The sequence below is a fragment of the Tenrec ecaudatus genome, chromosome 1 (assembly GCF_050624435.1).
Source record: "Tenrec ecaudatus isolate mTenEca1 chromosome 1, mTenEca1.hap1, whole genome shotgun sequence".
In the NCBI taxonomy this organism is placed as follows: domain Eukaryota; kingdom Metazoa; phylum Chordata; class Mammalia; order Afrosoricida; family Tenrecidae; genus Tenrec; species Tenrec ecaudatus.
This window is the reverse complement of record NC_134530.1, coordinates 79,347,272-79,371,388: the sequence shown is the minus strand read 5'-3', so window position 1 is coordinate 79,371,388 and position 24,117 is coordinate 79,347,272. Positions and strand designations below refer to the sequence as shown.

At 45.8% G+C, this 24,117-nt stretch overlaps 1 protein-coding gene across 1 annotated transcript; it reads right to left on the bottom strand.

Moving 5' to 3' along the window:
* Nucleotides 1-24,097, bottom strand: LRRC42 (leucine rich repeat containing 42). Its single transcript, XM_075556477.1, has 8 exons — nt 23,917-24,097; nt 15,018-15,510; nt 10,172-10,303; nt 8,819-8,937; nt 6,472-6,560; nt 5,977-6,090; nt 2,379-2,463; nt 1-516 (listed from the first exon to the last, which is right to left on the bottom strand). The coding sequence occupies exons 2-8, from the start codon at nt 15,494-15,496 to the stop codon at nt 242-244; spliced, it is 1,293 nt and encodes a 430-aa protein (XP_075412592.1). The 5' UTR covers nt 15,497-15,510; nt 23,917-24,097; the 3' UTR covers nt 1-241.
* Nucleotides 24,098-24,117: the final 20 nt, after the last annotated feature.

Below are 24,117 nucleotides of genomic sequence, written 5' to 3'. Positions count from 1 at the left end.
TAAGGACAGCAAAAACATTTATTTGAAAAAATTACTATGTATTGAAAATATACATTAGAAATTATGACTTACTTCCATAGCAGTGCCCTCCCCATCACAAAAGTAGAAATATCTGCTTGCTATGCTAATGTCATAGGTCAACTGAACCCCAAAGTACACATCAGCAGTCCCCTTTCCTCATACATTAGAGCTGGGGTGGGCACGGGGGTGGGGGTGAGGGGTGTCAACTTGTATCTGCCACTCAATAGGAATTCAGCAAGTCCCAGTCTTCCACAGCCAGACACACGCACTTCTGCTTTGCAGGCTGTGAGGAGTGACTCTGTTCCTGCTCTGGATCCTCAAAGGCTCTCTTCTTGCTCGTCTTTGACTCCGGGCACAAGGCGGTCTCCCGTTTCAACAATGGCCCCTGGCAGTCTGGGGCGTTCTCTCTGTAGAACTGGAGTTTCTCAGAAGAGTTCGTGTGGGTGTCTGCCAGGGGGCACTGCACTGGCGTTTCTGTCCGAGTGCGTCTGCTGTCTGAAAGAGGGACAGAGTAAGGGTTCTCAGTGAGCCGTGGTGGCAAGATAGAGCTGAACAAGTCTGGGCAGATGACAAAGGCCCGCAGGGAGCTGCCTGGGTTCCTGAACTTCACCGCGAGTGCTCTGGAGAGGAACAGGGGAAAGTGCTGCAGCACAGGCGGAATCGGCTAGTATTCCTACTGGAGGCCGAGCGGCTTAGAGGCCAACCCAGCTGTGCCACTTCACTTACAGGGTAAAGCAGGCTTTTCTCACTCTGCAGGGATACAAGCTGACTCCATACGGATGATTTCAAGACCGACGAGAAAACGCACAAAAGCTGCTCCGCATGGTGCTTGGTATCCAGTGAAAGCAAATTAAGTGTTCTAAAACTAAGTGACTGGTGTCGAGTAGATTCTGACTCACAGTGACCCTAGAGACCAGCGGTCTCTGAGGGTGGAATGGTGCTTTCACAGGGGTCGCCCAATTCCTAACAGTACATGAGGTATGAAAGGGTCGCGACATTAGGAAGGTTGAGAACCACTGCTACAGACAAAGCAGACCTGCCCCTAGTTTCCGAGACTGAAACTCTTTACAGGAGTAGAAAGCCTGTTCTCCTCCCGAGAAGTGGTTGGCGATTCCAAACGGCTGCCCTTGCAGTTAGCAGCCCGGGGTATAATCTTGATACCACCAGGTTAGCTATTATCATCAAAATCTGGATTTGACTGTCCTTGAAGCCAACCTATGGTTCCATTGTAGCAAGTGATACCACACTGTATTTTGTGGTGTGCCCCAGATTCTTGTTTTAATCTGGTTTCTCCTCATGGCACTCCTGTCAATTAATTCCTTCCTAAGTTTCAGGACTCTACCCAGTTTTGTGCCATCACAAATCTTTTGTGAAACCAGGTGGGGTATACAAAAGTAAATCCATGTTCAAAGTGGGTTTCCTAGTGCTGGAGCTCAGAAAGAGTGAATGTGCTTGCTAAGCTACGCTGAGGCTGAGGGAGAACAAGCCGTGGGAAATCACAAATCAGCAGTCAAGTCAAAAGCCTTGCTAGAAAAACACCCCAGAAACCTTGATGAAACAAAAGTCCCAACACTTGAAGCAATTGCTTCTTAACATCGTCCACCTAGGTCTACACCCTGCTGCAGGGCTCAGCTTCATCGCTCAGGCCCTTCCCCCCAAGGTCAGTGCTTCTGACTTTCACCACATCAAAGCAGCAGTTTGGGCTTCCTGGAGGGGTTCCAATGGGGCTCTTTTTCAGCAACATCCTCTGTGCTCAAGGAACAAAAAGTCAGTCTGACCAGGCAAGATCAAGCTGAAGGGTGGACAGAGCACGGTTCCCAACAAAAAGCTCACAGGACAGCCCCAGGCTCCTAAAGAATGAGCAGGTGCAGTCGTGCTGGGAAACCCCTCGGTGCAACGTTCCTGGCCTTCCCCACCAACGCAGCATTTCAGTGGTCTGACCACTTCTTCCTAATCTAGTCCCCCTGATAGCCCTGTCCTTGGAGAAAGGGTTTCATATGATCCCCGTGGGAGAACCTTCTAGGCTAACCACTCTGGCCTGGAATTTAGCAGCAGATCCCCTGGGAAACCACTGTTTCAACTGGACTTTTGTTTAAGGCACCCCAGCAAGACTAAGACAAGGGGCTTGCTGAGAGAGCTCACCTGCAGCCGTCTCCTGAGATCAGGCATGTCTGCGCATGTTATGCGTGGAACAAAGCCATGCGTGTATGGACTGTAACCCTAGCAGAATACTTTAACAAACTCTGGTAAATCAATACTAACAATATTTTTCCCTATTGAGTGCAGGCAGGCTAACTGCTTTAGGGTGCCAGGACCCTAAAGGAAAGGAGCCCAAGGAAAGGGGGGGTCTGTCTCACAGAAGCGCTGAGCTGCCCTCCGAGGCTCCGAGGCTTCTGGCGGCTTCCCAGCTTCCGCAGTCAGGCGCTCCCACTGCAGAACGATCTGAAAGATATTTGGAGATTTGATTCCACACCCGCTTCAAGCGTCTCAGCTCCAGCCTTCCTTGTACTACCGACTGCCCCCCTTCAACACAAGCTCCTGTGGTAGATCTAACTTCAGATGACCAGGGACAACACAAGTCAGTCCCGTCTGGACTTTCGGGTCAAGTGCAGGTGTCAAGTCAGCATGCAACCACACCGGAGACATGTTTTCTCATGACTCAGAAAAATCAATGAAGGTGAAGCATGTTTTCTATTTTAATCATTATTCCAAACTAGAAATAAACTATATATCACCCTTAACTAAGTATTAAAATTAAAATCAATACCCGCCTTTCCGTATTCTCTCCCACTTCTTAAAAAGTGCTAGACATGCATTTTATGGATACTAAACGGTATCTATATACTGTCACGCACTGCTCAATGACCCGAGTGTGTTCTCTGAAATAGGAGTCTGTGTAAACACCATATTAAGAAATGCAAGGGGGCTTCAAAAAGCTCCTGGAAAATTTCTGTTAGCCTTCATTCCAATACTTTTTTTAAGGCCCTTCATTACGCACAGCCTTGGATTATGAACAAGGTCCATCCCTGAGTCTTTCCTTAGTGGAATTTATACATTAAGTCAGAACTAGTATCTTAACCTCAAATGCTCATCCCAGTGGATCCTTATTAGCATATAAAGTTACAGAAACACTTCCAGACACACTAACCACCTTTAACATAACACAGTAATAGTAGTAGCAGTGGGTGTCGCAAAGTGACAGGGCCATAGGCCATCGGATGTGGCCCAACTGAACATGATGTGGGACAGGTCTTTTAAGAAAAACGATCCTTTCGGATATTCCATGAGTACCAAAAGAGATGGCACGTGATGTAATGAATAATAAAGGAAATCAGGAAAAACATATTCACAACCCAGGGGCAGGGCAATGAAGAGCTTCAGAGTATCACTCTGGAGTGAGTTTCACGACTGACTAGTCGGGGGACCCTTGTAAGTGATGTTTTTCATCTGTAACACAGGGAGTAACCATAGTACATATGTCAGAAGGCTGTAGTGAGGCCTAAGTGAGATCACAGACATGAAAGGCTGTGCAGGCATGTGACACACGCAGAGCAATGAACAATTGGTCTCTGCTGTCCTCCTCGTCAGGCCACTTCCCTGCCTAGGGAAATGAGGGCCGGTCTAAGAGAATGCGAAGATGGGGGAAAATCTTAGGACCTGATGATGGCGTGGCTAACAGGGCAAACAGTTTCCTCAGTCAAAGAACTAAGAAAACCTGGGGTGGTGAAGAAGAGGAGAAATCTGCTCCCAGGAAAACATAATTTGAGGAACCAAATGGAGACTTGGGCGGAGGAACTGAGAGAGGAGTGGAATTGCCTCTGCAGGGCAGCAAAGGCTCTGAGAACAGTTCAGTCGCTACGAATTGAACCGAATTGACAGAGGCGGCGAGGGGGCGTGGTGGTGTATGTGTGTGCGTTTATGTACGGGGAGAGAGCAGCCAGAGGAGAGGCCAGAGGAGCAGCGTTCAGGTATGCGTGTTTCCATCTAGGACTGCGGAATGCTTGGGTGAAGGAAGGAAAGAAGCCTCTGGATGTGGCCACCTTCACAAATGTCCTGCCAGTGGAGCAGGGGAGGCCGTGAGGAGGGTGAGGGTGCAGGGCGGAGGCGCGTGGAGATGAGCAGCTCGAGCAGGTTCGCACACAGGGAGAAAGCAGACGCGATGGAAGAGGCTGAGACGAGGCCACAGGGGCTGACTACGCGAGCACAGGTGGCACGTGTGTCCCCACTGACAGGAGGAGGTGAAGACTGGAGAAATGTTGAGGCCGGTAGGAAAGCAAAGGGGTCCCTGTTATCCCAAACTAACCGCCATCCACTCGACTACAACTCATGCCAACCCTCCAAGAACAGCCTAGAACTGCCCTTTGGTTTCTGAGACTGTGAATCATCATGGGAGCAGATGCCCGTCCCTCTCCCATTGAGCGGCTGCCAGTTCACACCATGGCCTTTGCAGTTAGCGGCTCCGCAGGCTCCTCTCTGCGAGGCAGCCTCTTTTTCTGGGTTATCAGCTGAGAATGAGGGCAGAAGGCAAATGGAGGAAAGCCTGAAGCCATTTCAATAAGCGAACCACAAGAGACAGAGGCAGCACTCTGCCAGGTGCTAGAGGCCTCGCTGAGGGACGGACGCCGCTGTGGCAGGGCCAATCCGTTTCTCTTCCGACTGGGCAGCCTGGTGCTTTACTTACTCCCCACCAAGTCCTACGAGAGACCCGGTTTCCACACTTCACAAACTCACAGATGCCTCAAGTCACAAGATCGGGACGTCAAGCCAACAACCCAAACCCAGGTCTCTCTTATTTTACAGACTACTCGACACTCCTTCCATCACAGCAACTGCCACCAAGCTCACATCAAGCTTTCTTTTCTCTGACCTTCTCTACCTGCCCAACTCTACTTCTCTAAGACTACGAACTTTGGTCTGACCATGCCCTGTGGTAATTAGTTTGCAGGTATGCTCTAGACCATAGGTGCCCAAACATAGTTGACCTAAGACTTCCTTGCTCCAAAAATACAAAACCAAAAGAAAACAATCACAACACCCTACCCCGTCCCCACCCCCTAAGTATTGCTGTACTCTAGCCCATCACCCAGGATAAAGGTCTGCTTTGGCAGCCCCTGGACTGTGGCAGCGCCCCAGGGGTGGCTATCTCCAACTCTGGGGAACACTGCTCTAGACCAGCCTGAAAGTGCTACTGAAACGGGCACTGAGCAGCCCCCTTCCTCCTCCTCCTCACCTACAGAGAAGGGATGGCACACTAGGCAGTCAGTCCAGCCCACCATTGTGTAGTGTGGCTGGGAGCCAAGGAGGGGTCAGGAAACAATGGAATCAGTGGTTAACCGTGGCGTGTCTGAAGGAGAAGGGCCCCAGCCATAGGCCTGCAGGTATCTTCTGGACGCATGACTTGGTTCCGTTCTGACTCCCACTTCTGCCTGTGCTTTAGGGAACTGAGGAGGATCATCCAGAAGACAGGGAGTTGGGGTAAAATTCAGCCACAAAGTAAAAAGTGGAAAGACTCAAGGAGAGGATAAAGAGCCATTTCCTCACAATGTTCCACAGAGTAAGACGTGTGCCCAAAAGACAAGAAAGGGCTGGCTCTGAACCACTATCAGCATGACCCTAGAGGTTACGCTCTTTCCAGTCTACTCATACTGCAAGAGAGTCTGTCCTTGTGAAGTCGGGTCACAGTGCATTCTGGAGAGCAAGCCAGAATGTACTGAATTTTCTGAGTCCCTTGTAAGATGGCATTTCCCTTCAGGCTCAGAGGAAATGAAGCACAATTTAAGGGGAGACATCAACACTAACTCCTTAAATAGCTGGGCCAAGTTACAGCCCACTAGTGCCTCTAATTTGATATGAATATATGACAACTCAGCCAAGAGCTACCAAGAGGGATCATGGTGTTCGAAGCACTGGGAAATGAAAACCCACAGTGAGCAGAGGGGAGAAAGTCTACAATACCTGATCAGCCCAGCCCTCTGTCTTGCAGTTGCTATGGTCAAACTCCTTCAAAGGCACTTTGGAGTGAACGAGGCCTATATGGGTCTGGATCTTGTGTTTGATGGTGTTGACGTCCTTGTGTGAGAGAGAGAGAGAACAAAAACACAATATGCATTTGGTTAATGCTCACTAACTTCTGCTAAGAAATAAACATCACCATAAACACTAGCCCTTTCTAAATGCTGATTAAAAAACAAAACAGAAGCAAACCCACTGCCATCATGTAGATTCCGACAGGGTTTCTGAGGCGGGACGTTTTCACAGGAGCAACAGACTCGTCTCTCTCCTTCGGGAGAGTGGGGGGGCTGACACCCCAACCAGCGCCTGCCCCACAGCACCACCATAGCCTTTGTACTCATATTCCCAGTACAGAAGCAAAAGAGCAAGTCGTGAACCGGATGCTCGGTGAATCATACATCATCTCTGTCAACGAAAAGAAGGAACCAAAAGGCTTACCTTGAGCCCTGTCCCCGAGATATCTAAGCAGTTCAGTTTTCTGAAAGAAAAGAGGTATCCGATGCCTGCATCTGTGATCTCAGGGTTGCCTGGGTGTCAAAACAGAGTTATCATCCGGTCAGAGCGCACCTCTTGCTGAAAGGGGAATGGGACACCCAGACGTGTCTAGGCAACTACAATCCAAAACATTTTCAGAGTGACTTAAAAGGAGCAGGCGCCGCACGAGGTAACACTTTGTACTCCAATGGACTTGGAGGCGGATCAAAACAGAAACAAACCAGGTAGTTATCCTGAAACTATCCCAAATAAAGTAGCTCCTGATTTGGAATTATATCACAACAGACTACATTAAACTGTTCAGATTTTGTGCATCGCCATTTTGCCTCCAAAACAAAAGCTTTTATTTAATTGAAAAATGTTCAAGGGTACTTAGTGATTACTACACTTCCTAAACTTGCTTTCCCTTCTCAGAATCTTTCATGACCTTCTCACATCAAAGTACTCGAGGGAGCACTGAACGCTGGAGGTTAGAAGCACATAGCCCGACACACAGCAGATGCTCAAAAAGTATTTTTTAATGAATACATTTCCCTGCAAGCTAAGGAAAACATTACCGTTTTCATGTCAGAGGCCAGCACAAGGCTCAGAGAGGTTAATTTGTGCAAAGGCAAACAGCTCCAGTTAAAAGGTAGCAAAGGAGTCTTCCCACCTCAAAGTTCTCATCTTTCAACGCTCTGGCATCCACCAGTCATTGGGTGTTCAGTTTGATCATCAACCGTCTCTTATCAACTTTCTCCACTGGAGCCACTATCTAGCTGATTCTGAGGACTTAATCGCCATTGTGAATTTGTCCAGATTTCTAAAAATTTGTTTTTATTTAAATTTTTAATCATTTTATTGGGGGCTCATACAACTCTTATCACAATCCGTACATATATCCACTGTGTCAAGAACAATTGTACATTTGTTACCATCATTCTCGAAACATTTATTTGCTTTTTACTTGAGCCCTTGGTTATCAGCTCACTTTTCCCCCTCCCTCCCCACTCCCCCCACCTCATGAACCCTTGGTAATTTGTAAATTATTTTGTCATATCTTACACTGTCCGATGCCTCCCTTCACCTACTTTTCTGTTGTCCATCCCCCAAGGAGGAGGTTATATGTAGATCCTTGTAATCAGTTCCCCCTTTCCATCCCATGCACCCTCCCGGTATCGCCTCTCTCACCACTGGTCCTAAAGGGATTATCTGTCCTGGATTCCCTGTGTTACCAGTTCCTATCTGTACCAGTGTACATCCTCTGGTCTAGCCAGATTTGTAAGGCAGAATTGGGATGGCAGTGGGAGGAAAGCATTTAGGAACTAGAGGAAAGTTGTATGTTTTATTGTTACTACCCTGCACCCCGACTGGCTCATCTCCTCCCCGCAGCCAATCTAAGGGGATGTCCAGTTGCCTACAAATGGGTTTTGGGTCCCCAATCTGCACCCCCACTCATTCATGATTTGATTTTTTGTTCTTTGATGCCTGATCCCTTTGACACCTGTGATCACACAGGTTGGTGTGCTTCTTCCATGTGGGCTTTGTTGCTTCTGAGCTAGATGGCTGCTTGTTTACCTTCAAGCCTTTAAGATCCCAGACGCTATACCTTTTGAATGCCAGGCACCATCAGCTTTCTTCACTTTTGCTTATGCACCCATTATTTGTCTTCATTTATCTACATTTTTGTCAGGCAAATAATGATAAAAAAGAATGATGGGGGTTGAGGAGGGAGGAGCTGATACCAAGGGCCCAAGTAGAAACTGTTTTGAAATTATCGCAACATATGTACAAATCTGCTTGATACAATTAATGTGTACATTGTTATAAGAGCTGTAAGAGCCCCCAATAAAATGATTAAAAAAAAGACTGTTAAGAGACTGCTGATTAGAGACACACAAAAAAGTTAAATGCCTGTTACATATGCAATGAATTTGATGCTACAACTGAGTGACCAGGATGAAGTTGTAGGCTTTCCTATCCCAAAGGGCTAAGTGTGCCAGTAAGGAACAGGACCAGATGCCAACAGCCCATGGCGTCAGTTCTGCTCTGCCCCTAACAACATTACTTTCCCTCAATCTTATCTTCTCTAAAAGCCAAAATCCAAACCTACTGCCACCCAGTCAATTCTAATTCATTGCACCCTATAGGACAGCGTAGAATGGCCCCTGTGATTTGCGGAGACTAACTCTTTCCGGGAACAGAAAGCCCGTCTTTCTCCCTATTTTCTCTAAAGGAAGGGAGGAAACTGGATAACGTCTAAGTCCATTCCAACAGTCAGTCATCTTTTATAATGGCCAGTGAAACTTACAAGATAAGTCTAACAGTGTCAGATTTTCAAGGCCTCTTTTCATCACTCGAACTGGTGCCGTCATCTTCCGCACCCCGGCGTCGGACAGACAATTGTCCTTCAGGTGAAGCTGAGTTACACTGGAGAAACAAAGTCCGAGAATGTTACGTAAGAGTTTGAGAAAGTCTAGGTACGAAATAGGCTTTCAAAAACTTCACCGAAAATAAAACTCTCGTCATTCCCTACAATTTCATGTACTTAAAAAGATTTTTTGGTGCTATTTCAGTTACTAAGTGTTTAGCAGGTGTCATGTAGTACTAATCTCCAGTGGCAGGGGGCACTAACAGGGTATGGTCAAATGAGGGACATAGGAGACTTCCATTATGGGAGTAAACATGTCTTGCTTAACATAAAAGTTACATTCAAACCCAAAAAACCAAACTCCAGACTAAAGTGCCAATCCCAACTCACAGTGAACTCTATCGGACAGAGAACTGCCTTCACAGGATTAGAGGACAACTGACACCTCCTTTCTTCTGCAAAGTGGTCAGTAAATTCAAAGTGCTGACCTTTGGGCTAGCCGTCCAGCACTTGAAGCACAGTATCAACAAGGCCTCTGAAAATCAAGCACCAGCCTAAACATGGCAGGACAGCCTGCTAAGGAATCCCTACAGAGTTCCCTCTGCACAGCAAACTTAGGCACTTTAGTCAGCTTTGCGAATGGAAGCTTCCGATTGGTTTATAAAGCAGCCTTACTGGTTATAACCCAGGCTGCCCAGCTAACCTTTATGGGGTGTGCTCATGTGCTGGCTCTCACACGGGACACGGGAGCTTGGCTGCCAAGCTCACACAAAAGTACCTTTGTAGAGGGAAGAGTGTAGGTGTCATTGTCAGAGGCAGGCCCTGGTGACAGGCCAGACCCAGGTGTGCAAGGCTGTTACCCCTTGTGGGTGTGAGGAAGCCACCAAGGACTCCCTGTGCCCGCTCTCTGCTGGTGGCACTGAGAAAGCTGAAATCAGCAGGGCTCCGTGCAGCGGGACAAATTGGCCACGTCCTGAAATGAGAGCTCTTGTAAAGGACTTCCTTGGCGGTCTCTAGTAACTGATTTCTTTACAATTTATAATGCACCGATGAAACAGAAAATGATGATGGTTGTGGAAGCTATAACTTCTGGTCTATTGCTAGAATAAACTGGAACAGGATGATTAACAAAATCATTTTCCAAGGCAGATAAGCTCAAGTACTAAGTGTAAAAATCAAGTTTCTTAAGAAAGAAAAGAAGGGCTTTTCCCACCAATTACCCAGTTTATACTGCATGGACCAAAGATGATCCCCCCTTTGGAACATCCCCGACGAAGGACGGCACAGCAATACCTGGACAGGGCCTCATTGGTGAGATGCTCCAGAAGCTCATGTTCATCTCCAAGCTTGCAACAGGAAAGGTCCAGGCAGGTCAGCTCCCGGAAAGACTTTATTTCCTCAAGTTTTTCTGAAATCACCAGGTACCTGGGGGAGTGTGCAGCGCAATCAATCACTTTACTTTTCTTAAAAACACTGCCAATTGTGGTTTGGCGCCAGCAGTCAACAGGCCAAAGTACTGTGTAATAAGCGGACTTCATCGCTCACTACCCAGGAACGGGTTCCACCTGAGAGTAGCACAGCCTGAATGCCTGCCCTCTCACTGTGCTTGTTAACCTGCCAGCTTCACTCCACACTGCGTGCAGCAGCTAGAGGACTACCTTTAATCTGGACGGTGAAGGCAAACCTGTGAGCTCCAGCAACTTAATTACATGGAAGTGACTTGCCAAACTGTCATCAGGGCTATCAGGGAGGCCTCTGGAGAGGCAAAGGAGATCAAAAAGGCATTCCACAGCCCAGGCCTGGGCATCGCCCTGCTTTTTATTTCATTCATTTCTTTCAGATGAGTCAGTGATTTGAAAAAACAAACAAACAAAAAGGGCTTAGGTGTGACAGGAAACAGGAGAGGAACCTAAGAGGAAAAGCTGACATGTGGCCTGAACACATTGTCAATTCACTTTCCTCTTGGATGTCTAGGAGCTTCCTCAGCAAGGTGGTTTGCCAGAGTGATACTTTTTTTTTTAATTGCTTTATTAGGGGCTCATACAACTCTTATCACCATCCATACATACACCAATTGTGTAAAGCACATCTGTACCTCCATTGCCCTCATCATTCTCAAAACATCCGCTCTCCACCCAAGCCCCCTCCCTCCCTGTTCTCCCCTCCCTGATGAACCAATAATTTATAAATTATGATTTATAAATTATGATTTTGTCATCATATCTTCCGATATCTCCCTTCACCCACTTTTCTGTTGTCCGTCCCCCAGGGAGGCGGTCACATGTAGATCCTTGTAATCGGCTCCTCCTTTCCAACTCGCCCTCCCTCTGCCCTCAACCAGGGTTATGCTTAAAATATTCACAAGTCTCTGCCATCAGCAGGATGAAAATGACTAAAAACAGGGCAGACTAGTCAGAGAAAAGGGGATTCTGATCTCTTTTCTTCTAACTAAAATAAGTCGTACTCAAACAGACAACCTGGCTGATAGGTACAGGTGGCTTGGGCACTGAGACCCCATTTTAACCGCCGAACCTAGACAGCCTGGCCACCGGGCTCAGCTGGGCACACAAATGAGCCTTTACTAAGATGATTTTTAATTGCACTACAAATAAAGTTGCTGCATTCCATTTCCAATCACAAGGTTGAAGTGGGTTAATGGGGATTTGGGGGATTACTGGCAATCATAGAAAAGAAAATACACATCTCCTTTGATCAAGTAGCCTAAATAGTTTTAGCGTTCTGAAACAAGGGTTATCTGCAAAGGACCGAAGAGTGTGTAATGTGATTAAGGAACATTACAAAAATCAAGGCTGAGAGCCCAACAAGCAAGGCGATGCTAATCCAGGACAATTGAAGCTTGTCTGCTTGCACTGGTCTCCGAGATTTCCCTCATGAAAGCAGACCAGTGTCTCAGGGAAGCAGAAGCGAGGACATTAGTATCAGAGTCTAGATTCCAACAGCCCTTCTTACTTGTGACTGTAAGGAATTTACTTGACCTCTCTGAGCCTCAAAAGTGGAATCGGTGACGCTTCTTTTGAGAAGAACGAAGAAAATCAGAAACCATATTTAAATAATACAGACTCTTACAGGCCCTCATGAAATCATGGCTGTTACTACTACTTCAGTTACACAGGGCGATACTTTTTAAGGAAAACATACTGCCTTTCTAAGACCACTAGTGGGATTAAAACTCGCCAGGATTCCCACAGGAGAGAAGAAGAGTTTTGGAAAGCCAGGACCCCACAGCACAGACACTGGCTCCTTTGGGCACAGGCAGCTTTGTGGACTAACCCCGAGAAGTGCCTGCACCTACCAATGACCTTGTTTCCAATGATTTGCTCAAGCTTTGGGCTTGAGCTGTTTCCCTTTGACCAGAAGCCTTTGGGCTATGGAGACTTTTGGTTGCTGCAGGATCAGTCTCCAATGGCAAGTCCAACCCCCCATTTCCTACCCTCTCTTCTTGGGGGGGTTCAAAAGGAGATGGAAGGCAAGCCACAGTCTCCCCTGCTACCTTGCAGTAAGACCACAAGATTTAGAATTGTTGCGGTGTGAGTCCAAAGATGGCTAAAAATGTCTCTTACATTTTCTGATTCTAAAAGTAATGCCTATACGCGAAGGGTACAGAGTTTAAGACGTTGAGAGAGAAAATGAAGCACAACTTCCATGAACCCCATCTAGATCAGCGGTTCTCAACCTGTGGTCGTGAAATTACAGTGATGAAGGAGTAACGAAAATGATTTTCTGGTTGGGGGGTCACCACAACATGAGGAGCTGTAATAAAGGGTTGCGCATTAAGAAGGTTGAGAACCACTGATTTAGATAGCGGGTACATTTTGGTCCCTTTTTTTCTTTACGTAAGACGCTTCAGAAAGTTCATGGAAAAATTTCATTGTCTTTGAATTTCATGTTCCACACTTTTGAAGCTCCTAGGTATATTTACCTCTGTATTTCAATACTTTTTTAAAAAAATGGTATCATGTAGTATATATAATTAAAATTATTTTTCATAATCACTTTGCCACATCATTTAAAATAATCTGAATGTTATCTTAATACACTTCACCATACAGGTATATTACACTTTGCTCAACCAATCCTCACTTGTTGGACAATTACATAGTCTCAGATTTTCACTATTACAAGTCGCGCTACAAAGAACACATCTATACATTGAAGAGTTTCAAAAGAGCTCATGGGAAAATGGAACGAAAAGATAATGGTTTTCTTTTCGTGAACTTTTGGAAGCCCTTCTTAAAAGTATTGCTCCCCTTCCAGAGTACCACACCAGAAGTGAAGATGAAATGCAGACTGAATGGGTTAAATAAACGGTATGGGTGTTGTTTGGGCGGGACAGGGGGATGGATGTTTTAAAAGATCTTAATACGTATCTCCGAATTGCTTTCCAGAATGCGACACAAGTCCATGTGCTCATCCAGCATGAATGAAAATGTTATTCTCTTCACAACCTGACCAATGGCACCACAGGCCAATTTCCACTGACTACAAACGGTGCTGATGTAGTATTTTCAGTCACATGGGAAATGCTTAAGCTATCAAGGCGGTGAGAGGGAAACAAACAGAACAAAGAGTTTTAAAGACTATATTTCCAAATGTGTGAAATACAAGTTTGAAAATGATTATACCGTGCAACGGCAGGATGACGAATGCTTTTATATTCATTTTCTGGACTTCTAATAGCATGTATTACTTTTATAAAATAAAATCATTTTAAAACAAGGTGTATGTCGGAACACTAGTTTTCTTTTCCCCCAGTTTTCCACAATGACTACGAGTAATTTGAATAAAGGATTAAGACGAAGGCATGAACTGTCATGATGTCGGAGATGCAGTGAAACCCTGCACCGTTTCTCTCACCGAGGCAAAGGCAGGCTTTCCCGCTCCACGTGGCGGCAGCTCTCAGGGAAGCGGGAGAGCCTCAGAAGGGCCATGGTTCTCTGCTTTCTTGCACGGGCCTACTCATTCTACAGTACACTGCTTGGCACAGGGTGAAACCCTGAACTGTATCAACTGGTTAAATACAGACTGCTGCTTTTTCTTTATTTGAAGTGTATGAGCTAACCATCCTTAGCTCAACAGTTTCTGGTCTGACTTCTCTTTTACCATGTTTTTACTTAGTCTGTTTTAATGGTCATATTGATTATGCATCTTATTAATAGTAAGTATTCCTAATCACAAAACATTTCAGAGAATGACACACCATACAGCCACTTAAAAAACAACAAAGTTCTACAGGTATTGATGATATAGAATTTCAAAATTATGTAAAGAAAGCAAAGTATATAATCACGTACAAAGTGTGTGGTCATGGGGTAGGAAGGAGGGGTGACGCAAGCCTGTCTCTGCACAGAACAGCCCTAGAGTCCGTTTTCTTGTAACCGTTCCAGAGCTAGTTGCCTCTGGGGAAAGCAGACGGGAGATGAGATGGGTAGGGAGGTTTCTGCTTCCCTGGATATCATGTTGTGTTTGTGTTTGAATGGCTTGCCATTAACATTTTTGTTACAATACTCTAATGCCTTACTTTTTAAACACTGGAATAAAATTCTTTTAAAAAAAAGTGTATGAGTCAAGGAAAGCCACAAGAGAAAACATCTGCTTTGTGTTACAACACAAACCTTGGGTATTGGAACCTTATCTGAAATTTCCCAAACTTTGGGATAGGAAAACTGTAAATATTCATTATTTTACGATTGCCTTTTATCTAATGCTCATTATCTGGTGGTTTAAAAACTGAAACCGAGCCAAGATCTCTGGGTTCTGACAGTCCAGTTCCTAAGGCACACCAAGAGATACTTAGCAGATCAGTGAGTCTTTCCTACTTTCTTACCAAGAAGTTAGGAGCAGAGAATTTCCTACCGAATGGAGAAGCTGTAGGGATCAACTTATTATTGCAAAATGTTCTCAAAATACGGCTGTTTGGTCAAGTAAAAGATGCTCACTTTTCTCAAAGTAGCCTGCCATGCTTTTTTAAAAAAAAATGTACCAAGACCATTCCATGTTTGAACATGCCTCAAATTAAACAGCTATTTGATGAAGAAAGCCTGTAAGCCCACTCAGCCCCCGAGCCTGACAGAATCAATATACCCAATGAAATATTCAACATCCTACTTACAACACCCACCTGTTTCGCAAACACAGAGAGCAGAGCACCAGACTTCCGTAGGCCTCGGTGAATTTCTGTAAAGCCCTCAGCCCCGCACCTGGCTCTGTGAATTTCTGCCTGGCTTCGGCAGCAGAAAATAGCTTTTCAGCAATCTGCTCAGGGAAGCCAATGAGGGAATCGATGTGATCAACATTGTCAGAGATGAAGCCCAGGACGAGGCTGAAGAGGGATTTGGCGGAGTACCGAAGATTCCCCTCTCGGGTATATGTGAAGATGAAATGATCAGTCTTCTCTTTCTGTGCCGTATCATCTTCCCTGTTCATGCAGAGCTCCACAGAAAAGCCTTTGGGAAACAGTCTGAAAGGTCTGGGCCTTGGCTTCTGCAGGCCACTCCTGACACCGTCCAGGGCCAGATTGACCATGTGCAGCTGCCCATTTTCCCGCACGTAGATAGGCCCTGGATCCAGGTGGTTTTCAGAATTGAGGTAGTAAGACATTGCCTTGGTTATGACTGTGAAAGCAAGGCACAGGGGGAAAAAACACAATTAAAATGCCATTAGTAAAATGTAACTTCATCTTGCTGTGCCCAGAGCTTTCTGAGGCATCCAGGCAGGGTCTGTGGTTGACTTGGTTTAAAGTGGAGCGCATTAGTCACCCATGAACTTTGGCATTGGAGGTTGCCTCTACCTGGAGTGCCCTTTTCCTGGCCCCCACCCACTTGCTTTGTCCATCTGGTGAATGCCTAGCCATCTTTCAAACCAAAAATCCTGTTGCCATCAAACTGATGCCAGCGCACAGTGACCCCCATGTGCTTCAGAGCAGAACAGTTCCGAAGGGTTTTGTTGGCTCCTGGCCCTGTGGGTTGGTCACTGGGCTGCCAACCAAAGTCTGCAGATCAAGCTCACCAGCACGCTGGGGGGGAGATGTGGCGGCCTGCTCCCATAAAGATGTCATCTTAGAGACCCTATGTATGGTTGTTTCCAGTCAGAATCAAATGTGGGGATTGAGGGGTTCCTGGGGGGTCTTCACAGAAGCAGAGCAGCAGGGCTTTCTTCAATGCTACTGCTCAGTAGGTTCCACTTTGTGCCACCCAAGAAAACATATCCATCTTTCAACCCCCTGCTCAAATCTCACTTCTCACTTCAGATGGAGGCAAAGACTCATCCTCGAGAAAAGTCAAGGCGCAGTTTCTATTTACTGAAATGGGAAACGACCCACATGTCCCAATAATAGGCATGTTAGTAAACGATTTGTACCACAGACATAGCAGGGATGTTACTGCAGCCATTAAAACTGTAGAATTTTTTACTAATTTAGAAGTTGCAAAAAGCATATATAGATTCTCCATTCCTTTTTAAAACAGACTTATGTACAAAACAGACTAGATGTCAGTCACTTAATTGCTCACGAAGCACCTTTGCCACCTGGGTCACTGTTTTGTTATGGTGTCTGGGCCTGCCTCGCCTCTGGTTAGGGCTCGAGAGTAAGGGCCATGTGTACAGCTCTCTAACACAGTGATCTGTCCCCCAACTGTCCTAGAACAGCAGTCCCTAGAGTGGACAAGCAGACCCTGAGGCATGAATGAGACCCATTCCTAGCTGGGTCTGAAGAATTTATAAGTAAGTCGAAACAGGTACTGACAGTTCTGATTTAGCCTTACTTCAGTGCAAGCCCAGGGTCTGGCAGTTCTAACCCACCAGCTGCTCTCTGAGAGAAAGATGAGGCTGTTTGCTCCTGTAAAGACCTAGTCTGAAATCCTCTATAGGGTTGCTGTAAGTAGGAAGCAACTCCGTGGAAGGGGGTTAAGTTAGTGCAAGAAAAGAGCCCCGGTGGCACAGTGGGTTAAGTATTGGGCTGCTAGCCACAAGGTTGGGGGTTCAAACTCTCCCCAGGAGAAAGATGAGTCTGGCTGGTACCCTACAGATCCGTAGCCTTGAAAATTCTATGGAGTTCTACAGTGTCTTACTTACCTAGGTGGACTCGGCAGTGAGGCAATGGGTTTAGGTGCAAAAAAAAAGACTCAAAGCTTGTCCACTGGTTTAAAAGCTGCACCTGCAGCAAGTGGAGGGCTTTGTGATGAAGTTGCAAGTAGGGATTGGCTCAATCATTTCAAAGTGAGAGCAAATGTTGGTAACATTAAAGGACTCGTAGGAGCTGTCCAAAAGTCACAGTTTGTAAACTAGGGAATGCCTGTACTTTCTGGATTTTTTTGGATCTTTATCACAAGAGCTAAAGAAAAGCTACTGGATGCATTATCTTTATTAAAGCAGATAATTAAAGACACTTTTGAGGTGATGCAAACATGAAAAAAAAAAAAAAAGGACTGGATCTTTTCTGCAACCAGTGGGTAACATTTTGTGCCCAAGCTCTATTACAGTGGTTCTCAACCTGTGGGTGGCGACCCCTTTAGGGGTCGAATGATCCTTTCACAGGGGTCACCCGATTGATACCAGTAGCAAAGTTACAGTTATGAAGTAGCAACGAAAATAATTTTATGGTGGGGGCAGGGGTCACCACAACATGAGAACTGTGCTAAAGGGTCGCAGCATTAGGAAAGTTGAGAACCACTGCTCTATTAGGAATAAATACTATGATCCTAACTATGCAAGAACTTGCTATGCTAAATAAAATTAAGGGACCTGATTACCATTTCCACAATTTAAAGGGGGGGGAGGGAAAACTTTAAATCCAGATAAAAAACCTGATACTGCTCCTCAAAGACTTTGGGCTTTTATCAATCTCAGCTTCTCCTGCTCCACCTGCAGCACCAGGATGTGGCTTAGATGTTACTTTCTAACGTCAGCAAACAATTACGTCAGTGAGAAAAATGCCGAAGCTCTGACGATCAAACTACACTCCTGATGGGGATCAGCAGCACCCATGTCTCTCCCTTGAACAGCAATGGGTGTTAAGGTACACCAGGAGACACAACAACAGGGCCCTGCCTAGTCCTGCAGCTTTACCCTTTTCCTGCTCAACCCTTGATGCCCACTCACTGATCCTGCCCTAATGCACCCAGGTGAGCTGACACACGCTTTTGCCCGGCTGGCGTTTGCCCAGTCAGCTCCCTTTGGTTAAAATGCTGTTCCCAGCCTGGCTGACCTATCCAATTCCTACTCATCCTTAACTGGGCTCAATCATTATCCCTGTCCTGGAAAACCTTTATTAACCCCTGCCCCACTCCATGCTGGCCTGGTTCTCCCTACATACCTAGTGTCTCTTTCCATATGCTCCTTAGTCTGTTAATCTGTTAGAGTTTCCAGAGCTTTGAAGGCAAGGCGCTGGCTGGATTCCCCTTTCCTTCCCAGTCGAGTATGGTGCCCAGTACTGAGTACAGCATTCAACAGTGCAAAGCTAAACTGAACTGCAAGGAGGGGTGAGACTTCAAAGGGGCAGACCCAGAGCTCCGAGCTGCAGGGCCTGATACTGTTGCTAGGTGCCAGCTCCTCTTCCAAGCAACAGCTGCAGGCTCCTTCCCCCACTTGCCAGACCCCTCTGCAGGTGGCAAGGCAGATGATGGGAGTTAGTGCTACTGGTCCTGGGGGTGGGGAGTCATACGCTCCAACCTGTCACAAGAGCAGCTCTTGTAACCCATACTCTTCTCTTGCTAATGTTCAGTGCCTGCTGCTGAGAAGATGCCTCACTGAATCGCTCCTGTGGAGCAGTGAAAATAACGTTGTGGTTGGGGGGTCACCACCACATGAGGAGCTGTATTAAAGGGTCGCCGCCTGAGGAAGGTGAGAACCACTGCTCTATGGAGTTTCTCGATGGTTTGTGAGATAGTATGAAATGATCTAAAAAAAAAAAATTTAAAACCCTTCAAGGTTACAAACGCCATACAAAATCTTGTCCTTGGTTTCTAGCACCCCTGGCTCCTGTACAGGATGATCTACATAAATGGAGACAGACTATTCTGTAGTAAGGTAAAAATTTCACACAAACTGGCAAATGAAAACAAGTATCTACATGAGTAACAGGGTCCTTGTTACTGCACTGGCTATATTGCACATTGGGATCAACAGACTAATAGAGGCAGTTTGTCGGTCTGCCACCCCCTTCCAAAGAGGCAGTTTCATAAGCCATACACCAACACAGAAAAATATTACAAGTAGTATTTGGTTACCACAAATGAGTCAGTTACCACGAATCACGTCATTTTATCAAGATACAACTTTCCTGTATTAGTCTCTGTTCTCTCATCTCCTAGCATGAGTCAACAGAAAAACAAAATTTCTTAATCTAGTGTACCAAAGCATGACTATCCCAGTCAAGTGATGGGAAGGGAGGGCCACAGGATTAACACTGTGAGTTGAGTCTATTTAATTTGAAAATAAAGATGGCGCATATGTTCATAATCCCCTAAGGATAAGTTATAGTAATGATTATGAAGATAATGATGGTGTGATGTTGTTAGGTGCCACCAAGTCTTTCTGAACCAGTGACTCTATGTACAAAAGAAACACACACTGCCAGGCCCTGTGCCTTATTCAGTCGTTGCTACTTTGAGCCCATTCTTGCAGCCAATGTATTAATAAATCCCATTGAGGGTCATCATCTTCTTGAGAATCCTCTACGTTTCCAAGCATGATGTCCTTTCTCCAGGGACTGGCCTGTCTTGATAAAATAGCCAAAGATGCAGTCTCAAGATCCTTGTTTCTAAGGAGCATCCTGACTGTCTTCCCATATAAATGTGCTCCTTCTTCTGGCAACCCATGATGTATATAGTTAATATTCTGCATTAATTCCATAATTCAAAGGCATCAATACTTCTTTATGTCCCAGCATTTGCATGCATGATTGGAAACACCATAGCTTGAGTCAGGCTCACTTTGCTCTCAAAGTGGCATAAAGAGGTCTGCAGATTTGCCCAATGCACACATTTGATTAACTGCTGCTTCCATGAGTGTTGGCTATGAATCCAAGTAAAAGGAAATCCTTGGTAACTTCAGTCTTTTTCCGTATTTATAAAGTTGCTTATTGGCCAGTTTTGAAATTTTTTGTTTTGTTAAGGTGTAATCCACATTGAAGACCACTGTCCTCATTCCTATGTGCTTCGTGTATTGTCTTTCAGCAAGCAAGGTATGTCATCTGCATACTGAAGGTTGTGCATGAGTCTTTTTCCAATTCTGCCACAATATCCTTCATATAGTCCAGCTTCTCAAGATTATTTGCTTAGCACACAAACTAAGTATGGTTAAAGGTTGCAACCCTGAGACACACCTTTCCTGATTGCAGGCCACAGTGTCCCCTTATTCTGTTTTAATGACTAACTTTTGGTCTATAAACAGGTTCCACATGTGTTCAACCAAGTTTCTGGAATTCCCATTCTTCATTGTTATCTACATAATTTGTTGTGATCCACAAAGTGGGATGCCTTTGGATAGGCCATTAAAACACAGATAAATACCATGTATATTCAAGTTATAAGCTGACCCGAGTATCAGTCGAAGCACTTAATTTTAGCCACAAAAACTACATTAAAAATGTGAAAAACTCGGCTTATACATGAGTATATATCTTTCTTGTATTCTTTTCAGCCAACATCTACCTGACATCAGCAATGATATCCCTCATGCCATATCCTCTTCTGAACCAGGCTTCAATTTTTCTTTTTTAAAAAAATAACTTTATTGGGGGCGCATACAACTCTTATCACAACCCATACTTACATCCATTGTGTCAAGTACATTTGTACATTTGTTGCCATCATCATTCTCAAACATTTGCTTTCTACTTGAGCCCTTGGTATCATCTCATTTTTCCCCTCCCTCCCCACCACCCTCTCTCTCATAAACCCTTCATAATTTATAAACTATTATTCTGTCATGTCTTACACTGTCCAACATCTCCCTTCACCCACTTTTCTGTTGTCCACCTCCCAGGGAGGGGGTTATAGGTAGATCTCTGTAATCGTTTCCCCTTTCTACCCCACCTTCCCCTTATCCTCCTGGTATCACTACTCTCATTATTGGTCCTGAGGGGTTTATAGGTCCTGGATTCCCTGTGTTTCCAGTTCTTATCTGTACCAGTGTGCATCCTCTAGTCTGGCGGATTTGTAAGGTAGAATTGAGATCATGATAGTGAAGGGGGTGTGGGGGGGGAAGAGCATTAAAGAACTAGAGGAGAGTTGTATGTTTCATCATTGCGTTACTGCACCCTAACTGGCTCATTTCCTCCCCTCGACCTTTCTATAAGGGGATGTCCAGCTACCTACAGATGGGCTTTGGGCCTCCAATCTGCGCACACCCTTATTCACAGTGATATGATTTTTTTGTTCTTTGATGCCTGATATCTGATCCCATTGACACCTCGTAATCACACAGGTTGGTGTGCTGCTTCTATGTGGGCTTTGTTGCTTCTCAGCTGGATGGCCACTTGTTTATCTTCAGGCTTTTAAGGCCCCAGATGCTGTATCTTTTGATAGCCGGGCACCATTAACTTTCTTCACCACATTTACTTATGCATTGCTTCAGGCTTGAATTTCTGTTGATGTATTGCCGAAACTGTTTTTGAGTTATCTTCAGCAAAATTCTAGTTGCATGTAATATTAGTGATATTGTTCCATCATTCTCGAATCCTGTTGAAGCATCTTTCTTTGTAACAGAAACAAATACAGATCTATTTCAGCCAGTTGGCCAGGTAGTATCATCTAAATTTTTAGACACAGACATTTAAGTGTTTACAGTGTTGTTATCTGATGAAACATTTCAATGGATATTCTATCAAAACCCCTATTGTTCACTAATGTCTTCAAGAGTGCAACTTGGATTTCTTCTTTCTGTACATCAGTTCTTGATCATGCTACCTGCTAAAATGGTTGTCTGTCAAGCAACTCTTTTTGGTAGACCTTCTTTTGATGCTTTCTGCATAATTCAGGGGTTTGCTCATAGAATTCTTAAATACTACAACTCAAGACATGAATTTTTTCTGTAGTTCTCCCATAACGTGAAAAGCCAACCATGCTCTTCCCTTTTGGTTTCCTAACTCCAGATCTTCGGACATTTTATTATAATCTTTTACTTTCCCTTCTTGGGCCGCTCTTTGAAATCTTTTGTTCAGCATTTTTACTTCATCATTTCTTCCATCTACTTAGCTACTCTAAGTTCAAGAGTCAGTTTCAGAAGTTCTGATAACTAACTATATTAAATACTTACCAGTTGTGAAGCACCAAGCTAGGTAGTGCATAAAATAATTCCATGTAATCTTCAACAATGCTAAAAAATAGGATTGCCATTTAATAGAGGAAGAGACTCAGGAAGTACAATTATTTAAGGTGAGGTCACAGTGCCAGTTAGTAACAGAGCCAGAATTCAATGTCAATGCTGCATCATTCCAAATAGGGTTACCCAGTGGTACAAATGGTTACGTGCTGGATTACTACTATCAGAAACGTTGGGGCGTTGAGCCCACCTAGCAGCACCTCAGAAGAAGGAATAGGCCATCCTCTTCCCAAAAGTCACTACCTTGAAAACACTCATGGAGTAATTCTACTCTGTACACATGGGGTGGCCACAAGTGGGTACAGACTACTCTGTACATATGCGGTCACCATAAGTGGGTACTGACTGGACAGCAACTAACAACAACTTTATTATAAAGCTTAAGCTTTTCCCACTGCAGGATGGTGTCACTCAATACAAATATGACATCAATCTTAAAGACATGAGAAAAAAAAGTCAAAAAGTTCATCTCACCCACTTGTTTGCTACTTGATACCCTGTTAGAAGATAAAAAGGGAAGCCAAAACAACAAGAAACAGTGGTCGCCTGACCCGCTGATGGGAACAAAAGCAGGGCAGAGCTACCATGGGTCCTCCCTTGTGACCTCTGCCGAGGTAGAACAGAGCCAGACCACATCCATACACCAGGGACATGTCTGTCAACTCATGACCTTCACACCAAGGCTACAGACACCACTGGCTTACTTGAAAATGTATTCTTGAGATTTTTCTAGCATAAAAACTTGAACAGAAATGAACTTTATGCTACCAATAACCAACCATTGTTCTCTTTTTGTCCCCACCATGATTGTTTTCAACCCTTCCCATTACTTTTTCCCTTGCATTGTCCCACCTCCTTTCTCTTCTATACCCTTTCTTCTCCTAAATTCCAGGTCACACCACCCACAGCTCCCTGTTTTCCAATCTCTCCCATCTCGCTCCCATCTTGGCATTTAATTTTTTCAACCTGCTAGCCTAAGAGCTTCCTCCAAATTCCAATTCCCACCTCCAAAGCCTAACCTCCTCCTTTCATCCACGCCCAGCTCCCATCTTTCCAACCCAGATCCTTCCACACCAGCTCTGAAATGTGGCTCTCTCCATCCTACACCCAACCCTATCTGTCTCCTCTTGCGTCTCCGCCTCGTCACCCCACCCCACCCCACCCCACCCTAACCCCCACCCCACCCTAACCCCCTTCCTCCCACCCTCAGGGCTTCTCTGCCCCCAGAATTCCAGTCTCTCCAATCCTTTCACTTCACTGTCTTCTGCCCTCAACGTTCACAATCCCCTCCCTGAACCAGCCTCATCTCCAACTTCCCAATCCAAGGCCCCAACTTCTCCCCCCACCTCCCAATCTTACCTGCTTTCCTCCATACACCCCTCTAATCCCACTGCCCCCCTCCATCCTCACCTCAACTCCTACGCATTTTCCTCCGAGTCCAGCGAAACTAATCCCGGCCCTTCTCTTCGCCCCACACCCCAATTCTCGCCCCGTACCGGCCCCTTGCACCCTGACCCCGCCCTCACACCCACCGCCCGCACTCCTAGTCCCCCACCCTCACGTCCCTCTGCCACCCCACACCCCATTCGCACCCCCTCAAGTCTTCCCCTCCCCCACTCCGCCCCCCGACGCCCCTCCCCCGTCGCCACTCGCAGTGCCCGGCTCCCGGACCGGCCCAGCCCGCTGCCGCCACCTACCTGTGCCCCTGCCCGGAGCACCGAGTGGCAGCTCCCCTGTAGCGGCTCGCTCCTCCCAAGGCGCGGCTGAGGAGCCAGCGGCTCGGAGCTCGGGGCACAAAGCTCAAGAGGGTGGGACGGGAGAGGGTGGAAGGCGGGAGGGGGCTGGGGGCAACCTGGCGCCGTGGGACCGCGGGCCCGGCGGGGGCGGGGGAAGGGCGG

Coding starts and splice junctions, on each gene's coding strand:
- LRRC42 (XM_075556477.1), bottom strand. CDS start 15,496: ATGTCTTACTACCTCAATTCTGAAAACCACCTGGATCCAGGGCCTATC. Junction 6,561..8,818: donor GACACTGTTAGACTTATCTT/GTAAGTTTCACT, acceptor TTTGACACCCAG/GCAACCCTGAGATCACAGAT. Junction 517..2,378: donor GAGGGCAGCTCAGCGCTTCT/GTGAGACAGACC, acceptor TCCCTCTTTCAG/ACAGCAGACGCACTCGGACA.